Below are 12,681 nucleotides of genomic sequence, written 5' to 3'. Positions count from 1 at the left end.
GGCATCTAAGTGAGCTATACTACTCACTGGACAAAGGCTTTTGAAAGTTTGTTACAAGTCACATGATCCAGAGATACAGTTTGAGGTTGTGAGTTCAAGGCCTGGTTGATGCAGAGTGACCATGTTAATGCCTACTAAGGTGATGTGTGGATTAGTGACAGACAATTTGAAAAATGTTAAACACTTATTTTACAGACAATTTTACTCATGTATTTGTCTCCTCATACTTTTCCATGATCGGCCTCATCCCATGGCTGCTGTACCCTGCTGACTGGCTTAGTCAAGTTGTGAAGCTGCACATAAGTTCAGTGATAAAGGAAGGTCTTTGACGTCAGAGGCCAAGCCTTAACTGATGCAAAAATCATATTGTAACACTGACTTTGGGGCTACCGCATCAGGGTTTGTTGATGCCAGGAATTGAACCTTAATCTCCCAGGGGAAAGGGCGAGGTTTGGTGTGTTGGGCCTGGGAGCTGGCCCCATGGTGGCTGTCATGTGTGAGTTGAGAGCTGGTTGCCCCATGGATTGCACCATATGGTCTGGTTTTCCCCCTCTACAAACCAGGTGTGACATACCAATAGTGATTACTGTGAACAGAACAGAACAAAGAAGAACAGAAGAAACTTCAGAGAAACAAGGTGAGCTAAATATAATATCTTATTTCGGCATGCTCGACCCTAGCTAGGACTTTTATGGTGAAAGTTGGACTAAGCATTTGTTTCTTGTTACGTTTTGTTCGTTTGTGTTGAGAGTGGTTTAAAGGAAAAGTTCGGAATTTTGGACATAGGTCCTCATTTCCAACTTACCCGAGGTGATATAGGTCGGTGGAGACCGTTTTCAGCACAATTGGTCCAGTCCTTATATTTGCACAAGTCACCGTTGCTAACTGGTGTTGAGCTAGCGCACGTCAACGGTAACATCCAGCCTGTCACTAATACCAGCTTTAACTGCTCCGCAGAACACCCGAGACAAATGTATTATAACGTCGGACTATCGATGTACATGTCAGTGTTGGTAGAATCATTTTAGAAATTAAACCAACCTTGCATTTTCAATGATAAAACATTTTGAGGGACTAGTTTCTCAGCAGCAGCGGAATTTTACTTTGCGTGTTAGTAGTAGTGCGTAAAAACGAAACCTAAGCGCCCTACAGTCGTGACAGCTAGTACTCGTAGCAGCGTTAAAAATATTTTTTTAATTATTCTAATTGTGCTGAAAACGGTCTCCACCGACCTATATCACCTCGGGTAAGTTGGAAATGAGGACCTATGTCCAAAATTCCGAACTTTTCCTTTAAGTGTATGAATGCATGTAACTGTATTTGTCCATGGGGAGGCGCTGTTGCGCTGGATGTGGTCATGTGTCACGTGGCCTGAAGGGAAAAACACTGCATTTTTCTCTCTCTCTTGTACCTGGCTCTCACGGAGGGCAACATGTTCTTGGGCACCGAAATAAAGTATGCCGGTTGGCAGAAGAGACACCGTTCTTCTATAGAATTATTATTCCGCTGTAGTAGGCAGTGAAGCCTACCAGTTAACAGTTTGCTTGTTTGTTTGTTTTCTTGTAGAAATGACTTACACAGCTTGGACGAAAGCCGAAGTGTGCCATTGGCTTGAAAAAGAGGGTTTTGCCGAGATTTCCATTATTGTTACAATACGTAACATTTCGAGTGCTTGTTACATAAAACTGAAAAGTATTTCAACATTATTTAAATCAATGTGAAAACTTTGTGAGGTTCCCTAACTTTCTCATGATTCTGTTCCACTGTCACAATTAGTATGTACTCTGATTCCTTTCAATGGACCATGCATTATTTTATTGTTTGTAGATAGCTTACAATAAGGCGCAGTAAATGCAATAAGTGCACCTTGGATTGATGGAACTAAAACTCTTTTTTGTCTCCCCTTTCTGCCATGTCACCGTTGCTGGAGATTACACAAATTCACCTACTGAGGACAGCATGATGTGTCTGGCCTGTCATGTTGCTGATTCCACATGACCTATGCTGACTTTTGACCTGTTCTCCCCTGGGACCTACACAGCCTCTCCTGTTCTGTTGGACTATCTTTAAATAAATGTTTTTCTCATTAAAATGTTTTGAATGTTTGTTCAATGTCAACATGATAAGATATGAACTAAACTGATCTGTAGAATACAATATGGTTCTTTATAGAACCCTCAGAAGACAAGACGGTTATTAGTGAAAACCTTTAAAAAGGGATGTTTTTAGAACCCCCGTGTGAGGTCTAGATGAAACCCTTGAAAAACGAAAGGGTTCTTAGTGGAATTCCCTGTGTGGGTTCTAGATGAAACCCTTGAAATATGAAAGGGTTCTTAGTTGAACTCCTTGTATGGGTTCTAGATGAAACTCTTGAAATATGAAAGGGTTCTTAGTGGAACTCCCTGTGTGGGTTCTAGATGAAACCCTTGAAATATGAAAGGGTTCTTAGTGGAACTCCCTGTGTGGGTTCTAGATGAAACCCTTGAAATATGAAAGGGTTCTTAGTGGAACTCCCTGTGTGGGTTCTAGATGAAACTCTTGAAATATGAAAGGGTTCTTAGTGGAACTCCCTGTGTGGGTTCTAGATGAAACTCTTGAAATATGAAAGGGTTCTTAGTGGAACTCCCTGTGTGGGTTCGAGATGAAACCCTTGAAATATGAAAGGGTTCTTAGTGGAACTCCCTGTGTGGGTTCTAGATGAAACTCTTGAAATATGAAAGGGTTCTTAGTGGAACTCCCTGTGTGGGTTCTAGATGAAACTCTTGAAATATGAAAGGGTTCTTAGTGGAACTCCCTGTGTGGGTTCGAGATGAAACCCTTGAAATATGAAAGGGTTCTTAGTGGAACTCCCTGTGTGGGTTCTAGATGAAACTCTTGAAATATGAAAGGGTTCTTAGTGGAACTCCCTATGTGGGTTCTAGATGAAACTCTTGAAATATGAAAGGGTTCTTAGTGGAACTCCCTGTTTGGGTTCTAGATGAAACCTTTGGAAAATGAAAGAGTTCTTGATGGAACCCCCAGTATGGGTTCTTAGTAGAACCTCTCATGGAGGGTTCTGGATGGAACCTTACACACACAGTTCTAGGTATAACCCTTTATGTGGGGTTCTCGGTAGAACCCTCTAAAAGGGTTCCAGGTGGAACCAGGTGGAACTTTTATAAAAGGTTATCTCCCGAGGGGTGGGGAGTGAGGCAGAGGAACCGTTATACCAGCACTGCCGCTGTTCACCAGCTTGCTGCTCAGCTCATTTTATGTTAGCCAGTGTAGCATTAAACAATTAACAAGCTGGCTAACTAATCAGCTGTTCGCTAGTTAGCTCATTAATTCCACTGCTTTAATGTTGCACTTTTTACAGACACACACACACACACACACACACACACACACACACACACACACACAGGTGTGTGGATGAAACATGAAGTTGTTAAATTTGACTCATTTAGCCTGTCTCTCTACGCTTTGTAACGTTACTACTTCACTGATAGTCAGTGAGTCCGCCACTTGCCGTAAGTCAGTTTGCTGTATACAGATGTGCCCCACTACAAAGGTCACAGGCCACTCTGATCATCCTGATGTGGATTGTGATAAAGCATGAGCACATTGTCTGCTTTACACTAAGTTTAACATTCTAAAACACAAACACCACACAGACACACACACACGGTTGTCTAAATTAGAGACATCATGAACCTTTCAAAACAACTGTAACCAATTAGATCAGAAATCAGAGCCTGAACACTATGAATAATATTCACATTTTCTCTTTGGTGTGCACAAAATAGGAGGCCAATTTTGGAGAGAGCTAGAGGACTATAATTTTAATTGACTGCATTTGGTTTACAATACTGTCATATGTTCATGTCATCTTCAGTTAAAGTCATTGTGTCTGTACAGTTACAGTGTAAGTAGGCTATTGAGAATAAGCACATGTATTTGTGTTCATAGTCTGTTTACAACTCGCTACAAATGAAAACACCAAATACTCTGGATAATAGCGTATGACCCATGGCACATCAGTGTGCAGATACAACCAAACTGTGTTCCCTGGGGAAACATATTTTTTGCATGACTGATCACAGTTTGAACACTTTGTACTTGTTTAGTACTGTTTAGTTTCAGAAATTATGTTCAGGCTAAAAACAACTGAATTGAGTCTGTCCACAGCAACAAACGCCTCAAAAAGATACAGTGAACAAATATAATGAGACCACAGTCATTCATCACAGAAACTGTATCGGGACAATGATTAAGAATGACCGAAACAGGAAATGCTTCAAGAACAAGACTATTTATACATCCTCTTCTCTGTGACTTCACTCCCTCGGTGCTGCCACATACTGTATAGCCTTAATGTCAAACTTTGTTTGACATTAAGCATTTTTAAAAATGTGCTATTTGAAATTTTCGAGAGCTTGCTTTGGAGGAAACTATAAAGCAGACATGAGTTTACAGAAAAAATTATTCAAGGTAATAAAACATGTAAATATTTTGCCTTTGAAATGTAAGACATCTAAAAAATACATATTACATGAATAAAATCGGCACATGTGATTTATCACACATAATATTGTAAAGGCGTATGTGGTTTCCAGAGATAGTATTTATTTTTTATTTGACATGTGAACTCATGAATTGTACATATCTATGGTATTTTTAGGTGGCAAACACATGCCGTACAAAATGTGAAGCAAGACTATTTCTGATGTTGTATTTATCCAGCTGTGACGATTCTAAACTTGCCTCTATTCTGAAAACAGCTGAATTTACATCATGAGTCATAAAACAATCTCTCTCCATCAGCTTGTCGGAAATGCAGAGCAGATGATATATTCCTGCAATTACAGAAACCTCCTCGGGTTGTCTACGGCTACTGAAACACAGTATTATTATATATTAAGTGGTAATACTGTAGCTACCTCTGAAAACTCATCATTCTGTCCCTAGTATTGTTAATAAGCATTTGATAGTTTAAAGACCTTTGCATTCTTAAATTACGCAGCTTTTAACATTTTGTAGGAAATAACTTTAAATGTAGCTGTCTCTAGGCTGTTATAAAGTGGAATATAGTGTTTCTCCACCAGCAGTGAAGAGAATCAATCAATCTGTAATTAGACCTTCAAAAACATATTTGGACAGTTATCTAAATAAATGCAATTAAACACTTTTTCATTTATTTATTTACTGTTTGTTTTACATATTAAAGCGTTTTAAAGCTTTTAACAGCTTTAGAGTTTTGAACTTCTGTGTCATTCTTCCTTGTTTGGCTATTTCAGGAAGTCCTTTGCAAACTGCCAGAGCGGAAACCGCAGTGTGTGTGTGTCCTCTGTGTTTCAGCAGCCAAGACCCACTGTGTCTCAACTGAAGCTTCAGCTGCCAGATAAGCTCCACAGGCTTTGGTCAAAAAGCAAAACAACTGTATTTCATTTTATATTTTATATTCATATATTCAATAATAATAAAATAATACACAATTTGGTCAATGACGGAAAATATTTGGTGAACGTGACCTCGGAGACCCAGCAGTTGTGACAGTGCATTGCATCTCTGTGCCACGGAGCTGACACAAGCAACTACAACATGGTCGGAAACCATGACGTGCATGTGTATTCTGGGGTCACCAGAATGACCTTCACCTTATCTGATAATGAACATTATCTAATCATGTAAAGGGAAGTGCATAAAGGAGAGCTCTGGGCCAGGGTTGGTGAGAAAATGCATCCACTATTAGAGGACAGTGGTCATGTGTGTTCATGGAGAACCGACTGAATCTGCCTGCGGTGAGGGAGGGATGCTCAGCATTCACACTTTGTGCCGAACCGTGTTGAGGCGAAGGTGAAGGTGAAGGTGGTCAAACAACCTTTGTATCGTCCTCATGAGGAGGAGTCGCAGGGGGACCAGAGGGGTATTCCACCAAACTCGCTAATTAAAGCGGTGTTTACCTGGTTAAGCCTGGTTAGAACTAACACCAACTTCCACTTGCGGCTAAACCCATTCCATTAACGCATTTCAGCCGCGCCTTGTTGAGGCTAATTCAAGCCAGGTTAACGTTGTCGTGTGTTACGCCGTTCACGGGATATGAAGTCAGACCAGAATCGTGAATGTCGAATCATCGAGAAAATGGCAGAAAAGACCAGAGCAAAAATTATTGATGGAACTGTACGAGGAGTACAATCCCATCATAACCGAAAAAAGGGAATACTGTAGTGATAAATAAAAATCGCCAGGCTGCTTGGGCAAGAATTGCCGAGCGATTAAATACGGAAGTACCGTTAAGAGTAACATGCTCTAATATAACACTGACAAAGAGTTCTTGAACGTAAGGATAGTGTAGAGGTAACGCGCCGGCTTTGCATGCGGCAGGCGACGGATCAATTCCCGACTATGGAAGTTTGTGAAACTTCTTTCTTTGGCCGGAACTCTCTCACTCTCTCATCTCTCTTGCTCTCTTTCTGTCTTTTTTTAGATAGGCCTAGTAAATGCATCTACATTGACCAACTCATTTATCTCAACAATTCAATGAACACATTCAATGAATCTATTAATGAACTCACCTGAAAGGAATTTATGTGGCTGAAAATTGCATGCAGCAATGCCTTTGTCATTGGGATCTATAACATGCTATTAATAATAACATCTTTATGCCTATCATGTTTTTGCAAGTTATATTTGGGTTCTCGGGAAATTGTATGATATATTTATAGGTAAGGTTTATAGTTAAGGTAAAATGTTGGTCTAATTCTCTGATCTAAAGACAGGCAAAAAAAAAAAAAAAACACACATTAGATGTCCTCGCCAGGATGTGAACCTGCGACGCCCACATTCAAGGGCAGGTGCATCACCACTCACCCAACTGGGGGCTTTAAATAATCATATGGCCAGTCGGTCTTAAACAAAATAAACGATTTATTCATATTTTTTTAATTGCAAGCATGTATTCTTAAACGCTTGATGAAAATATAGTCTGCTTGTACTTCATATATGTAATTTTGGTAATTTTTGGTCTTTCACATGACGAAATCACGAGGACTAGGCTTGGCGGAACCTTCTGCTGGTACAGTTGTTTCCAACAGACGGACTTCTCTGAAACCCCCGCTAAAGTAAGCCTGATGGTTAGCCTGCCCCGGGGCAGGCTAGTTTGGTCAGATAAATTCCCATGGTTACATAGCGGAGAGTGCCTCAAGTCACGTTGATGGAACACAACTCTCGATAAAGGTAGCGAGGCTTATCGAAATTAGCCCGGCTTTGCGCTTAGCGAGTTTGATGGAATACCCCTCAGGACATCACTGGTTGTGTGTTCACAACAAACGTCAAGAAAAGTTTCGTCGTTGCGGAGTCATTTGTTTTTATTCACACCATTTGTGGTAAACGTGCTGGAGAGTAGGGGAGGCTTACCTCCACATCGAGACCAACCAGGTTTCATCCATCAGGGCTGAAGGAACCACTTTAGCTGCTTTGTACATGTTGTGAAGTTATAGATACGCCCAGAAACATGTTTGGAGGTTTTTCTGTGAATTTTACCAAGCTGTAGTCACTGTATCTAGCAAGGCACACATCGGCTGGTTTACTAGAGCTGGATGAACCAAAACTCAACTCTTTAGCTGTAATTTCATCGTAACACTGTGTCCAAAGTGCAGCTTTGCTCCAATAGCTGTTTCCTTACTCCTGGTGAAGGAAAGCAGCGGAATACCCAGTGAAGGGAGCATAAACCCGGTCCCGAGGAAACAGCGATGGGCTTTTATTTGCTGTAGAAAGTGGCCATAGGAGGCAGGGAGGATGCTAGGCTTTGTTCCAGTGGTGAGACTGTGGAAAAACTTTTTCCATGTCTTAGTGGACCCTGATGAAGGCCTTGTAGTGGGAAAACATTGCTCTTAGTTTTCCCGGATCAGGACAAATCCCCTCTGTGAAGGGTTGACAGACAATCTGCCGTCCTGGCATCTTCAACACATGGTCGGTGAACTGTCAAGCAGCCAGTGGGGTAAGAGCTAGGCTGGCGAAAAAAGCACCAGGGCAGCTCTCACAGCTGGGATGAAGGTCCGTAGGGAGGATGGAGCCAATCTGACAGCTAGGACAGAGATGGACCCCACTGATTTTCTTCATCTCCTTTTCTTCAACTATGGTCACACTGCGCTTTCGTATCGCAACTGCGTTGACAGATCCATGGAGACCCCAAGCACAAGCCCTCAGGTCAATAGTGTTATTCTCATAAAGATGATATCTCAGTTAAGGCAACCCATGATTATTTGTAACCCTAAGTGGTTTTGTTGCCTAAACCTAATCATCGCCACGTGACATTGCTAACCTCGTGAAAATTTTAACCACGTGATGTAATGGAGATGAAATGCGTGATCAGGTGACGGCAGCAGGAGGCAGAGACAAAAAGTTGTAGACCGTTTTTGGAAAGCGGCCCATTTCATTGCCATACCTACACGGCCCTCTTCTCTTGAGACAGCCAACATTTTGGTGAACCTCTGTGTCCATGACATCCCCTCTGAAAGTCTCTCTGATCGAGCCCCCCACTTCAACTCTCATATTTGGAAAGCCTTTTGTAAATCGCTGGGAGCTTCAGTCAGTCTTTCCTCAGGCTTTCAGCCCTTGGACAAACTGAATGCATCAACCAGGACCCGGAGTCAGTCCTCAAATCCAGCCTCCTGGAGCTCCCATCTGGCTTGGGTGGTGTATGCACATAACTTCCTCACATGCTCTGCTACTGGTCTCTCCCCTTTCAGGTCCTCCCTAGGTTACCAGCCACCACTGTTTCCAGACCAGGAGGTCGAGCTTGCTGTTCCCTCTGTTTACCTCTGAGAACAACCAAGGCTCTGCCAACCGCCATCGTCATCCAGCCCCCCAGTATAGTTCCAAGAATATTCCTCTGAGAACTGGGTCGCGTTGTCGATATCTCGGAAATAATTGGTCAAATTTGGACGGATTTCATACAATTCATTTCACACCATTTACTGAAAACAAAGCCAAAATCTGGACAAACACACATTGGTAAAATACTTACAGGAACTTTCCATTTGTACGGGAGCCATTTTGAAGCCTGGGCTCTGAGTCTTCTCGGGTTATTGATCCATGGAACCAGGGCATTTTTTCATGTGCAGTGGTAGAAATTAGCTTCTCCAGCTGAGGCCTCTGGCTGATGATGGCCTGCTCCAGAGCTGCTCCCTGCACACACACACATTAACTAGGAGCGAGCACTTTTAATAAGAAGAATATACAGGCCAAACCTTTTGTGACATGTTCACAATAATATTATAGAAACCTCCTTTACTTATGTTTGTGAAACTGGAAGTACTCGCTGAACATGAACATGGATGAGATGGCCCTGATCTGCTATGTCAGCTGAATCCTTCAGTATATCACAAGCCTTAAGGCCTGGTTATGCTTCCGCGTAATGATCACGCAATGGCCACGCAGTTGCTGGGAGACCGTGATGGTTCTGCATTGGGTTTACGTGTCGAAATGCAATTCAATGCCACACCGGTAAAGGGCGCTATGTTTTTTGTAAAGACTGACCGACCGACCGAGACTCTTGACGTATATCGTCGTTAGACTCGTATAGCCTATTTGTTTACTTTCCAGCTTTAAACATCCACAATTTTTCAGAACTGCAAACAATAAAACGAGGTGAAAACAATACAAGTAGCCTATTAAAAGTTTAAATGGAGGTGTTTATGAGTGGAAACCGGAAAGCGGTCTCCAGCTGATGTAGTTTGCGGACCAATCACAGCCAATGCCGCTGCGTTGGTGTTGCGTCGGCGTTGCGTCGCCTCAACGCGCGTCTAGGATTTTTTTGGAGGTGCACGTCAGGCCCTTGCGTTGGACGTAAGGGGGGTCCGCAAGGACGTAAGGGATCCGCAAGCCCCCTTGCGTTGTGTCGACGCGGAAGCATAACTTGGGCTTTATGTTCACACGTGCTATTTTGACCCCGGGATCATTTGTATTTATTTGCACCCCGTGCTAGAGAGAAGGGAGGCTTACCTCAATATACACACCAACAATGTTCCAGAAGTCATGGCTGAAAGAACCACTTTTGCTGGTTTGTACATGTATTCACCGTGAATAGCTGGTTTACCACAGCTGAATGAACCCAAAATAGACTATTTAGATGTGATTTAATTTCAATAAACAGAGACAAAAGGATGCTGAAATAACTACATAATGATGGTGGCTTGTAAAAATGTTGAAGTCATGCTTTGTTCTGTGTTTCTGTGAGACGATACATTTTTAAAATGCTTGTTTTCTGAAGAGTTTGGATTGATTGGTGCTAATAATAATAATAATGATGGATTGGAATTATAGCGGTTTTTCAAGATACTCAAAGCGCTCCGACAGGGTTCCGGGTTCCATTCATTCACACACAGTCATACCGGTGGTAGTAAACTACGATAGTAGCCACAGCTGCCCTGGGGCAGACTGACGGAAGCGTGGCTGCCATTTTGCGCCTACGGCCCCTCCGACCACCACCTCACCCCGCTCTACCAACTGAGCCACAGTCGCTAGACTTTGTGAACACTGTAACTGCTTCAAAATCTCGCAAAATTTGTGACAGCAAATTGTTTTGCTCAAGTTAAAATATTTCACGTTGCATGAATACAGGAATGATCCATATTTGCCTCATTGACGTTACGTCATTTGTACAGGTACATCTGCTTTGTGCATGTTGCCCAGTGTGAATGCAATCGCGCCGTGTGAAAAATACTTTGCATTTGGTGTGAACACAGCAATAGAGTTGATAACTCATCAAGTACAAAACAATGATCCCAAGGTCCATGAATCATTCCAAAAACATTCTAAAGTAAATTGAGTTTATTGCCAGCTATTTCATAATTTTGTGAAGTTTTTGGAAAATGATTACACAATTGTACATTGAAACCATCTATCTTCATATTGTACATCCTTAATTGAGTTCTCGAGGAAAAATGGGGATTTGTTCATTTACACTATTTAATTCACTTTAGAAGTGAGTAGGAGATGGGAATGACTCTTTTGATCAAAGGTTTCACTTTCCTCTTCGGTAAGAGTAAAGAGTCGAAACTAACCTGCAGATTCCATGTCTGTTTTACATAGTCCCGGATCAGTTTTTCCTTCAGGTCCTCAAACGGCCCCACCTTTGGCTGCATGTTTTTGGGCCTGTTGCAGGGCTTCTTTAGCAGACACACGAGGCCATCCGTCTCTTGGGAATGGTAGTCGATCACATCCACAGGAGTCCTGTGGCTCTTACCACCAGCGATAGCATACGTTTCATTGGGTTCCCTTTCAATGGTGTAGTGGTAGCAGCGGCCAGAATGCAACACAGACAGCGCAAAGCCCCCGAGATAATTCCGGCTTTGCCGAAGCAGGTATAAGCCGTTGCTATTGCCTGCCTGCCTTAGGTATTCTTCCGCCTCCTCCCTGGTGATGTTGCCATAGAAGAAAGGCAATGTGTTTACTGTGTCAGCCATGTTGGCTTCTGGATGCTGAAGGAAGTCCTCTAACAAAGGATTCAATTAACCCTAAAAACAAAGCAGAATCCAAATCAAGATTAATTTATTCTTATATTCTTTTAATTTGTAGCCTAAAGTATGAAACATTGAGTCACAAAGTATTCAGCAAGATAAAGGATATATTAAACTGAACTGCTTTAGATCAGGGGTCTCAAACTGGTGGCCCGCGGACCACATCCCATCCCCCCTCTCCATCCGGCGCACAACGGATGTCAAAAATATTATGTTTATACATTAAATTATTTTATTATTTTATAGTTGTTTCATATCAATTTAAACTACCCTTTGTAATAAAAACCCAAATATACTAGTTTAAAAACGTTCTAAGGGAATACAATCGGAAATGTCATTACTCGTCTAACATGGAGAGCAGGATGAGAGGTAGAAGGGAGAGGAGAATGTTGACATGGCCCTCCTATGAGATGACTTAGTGGCCCAAAGACCATTTCAGTTTGAGACCCCTGAAAACCCATAGTTAACTGTTAATAAGTGCACAATAATTTATTAACCCTAACAACAAGGCAATGTTCTTGCTTTGGATCCGGTAGCTGTAAAATGTATTTAACTACTAATAAATGCATAATAAAGTATGTATTTATCTTTATGAACCAACAAATAACTTAGTAAACATTTAACAAAGAAATAGACAGACAGGACTCTGGTGGGAGGGGGTGGAGTCTGTGTTTACATTATTGATGCTTGGTGATCAAAGATAGTTTGAGTTGATGGATCCTGATTGCTGCTGTACTTTACTTTATTTTTGTTTTATTATTATTATTACTGGATTATTATTATTATTATTATTATCACATTGCACCTTCAACTAATCTCATATATTATCTTATATCCCATACTATAATGTATTGTATTATATCATATTACATTATGATATACAGGGTCGCCCGTGAAGTTGGAATAATTTGCAAATGTCTTGTCATTAATAGTGCCAAACAAATGTTATGCATGAATCCATTTCACCTGGGTAATCGGGACATCATGTAATCATTGCACCTGATGCATTTAAATAGGAATAAACAGAGGATTGTGTCTGAAACCAAAATATTCCAACTTTATTTCATTATATAGAATCATATATGTATATATACACAGTATATAGTCTTGTTTTTTTTCATATTATACATGATATTATTATTTTAGTATATTATTAATATATTTCTATTACGTTGCAATA

General features: G+C 41.3%; 1 protein-coding gene across 1 annotated transcript in view; it reads right to left on the bottom strand.

Moving 5' to 3' along the window:
* syk (spleen tyrosine kinase) overlaps window positions 1-12,681 on the bottom strand; it is a 55,948-nt gene that overhangs the window by 30,487 nt on the left and 12,780 nt on the right. The window contains exons 3-4 of the mRNA XM_084034437.1: window positions 11,046-11,498; window positions 9,008-9,168 (exon numbers count right to left, since the gene is read on the bottom strand). Of these exons, the coding sequence (XP_083890563.1) occupies window positions 9,008-9,168; window positions 11,046-11,447 (563 nt within the window). The 5' untranslated portion in view covers window positions 11,448-11,498. The remainder of the gene's footprint in view (window positions 1-9,007; window positions 9,169-11,045; window positions 11,499-12,681) is intronic.

This window comes from Eutrigla gurnardus (assembly GCF_963514095.1).
Source record: "Eutrigla gurnardus genome assembly, chromosome: 19".
NCBI classification, from domain to species: Eukaryota; Metazoa; Chordata; class Actinopteri; order Perciformes; family Triglidae; genus Eutrigla; species Eutrigla gurnardus.
Note: the sequence above shows the minus strand (reverse complement) of the source record. Positions and strands in the feature narration are given on the sequence as shown.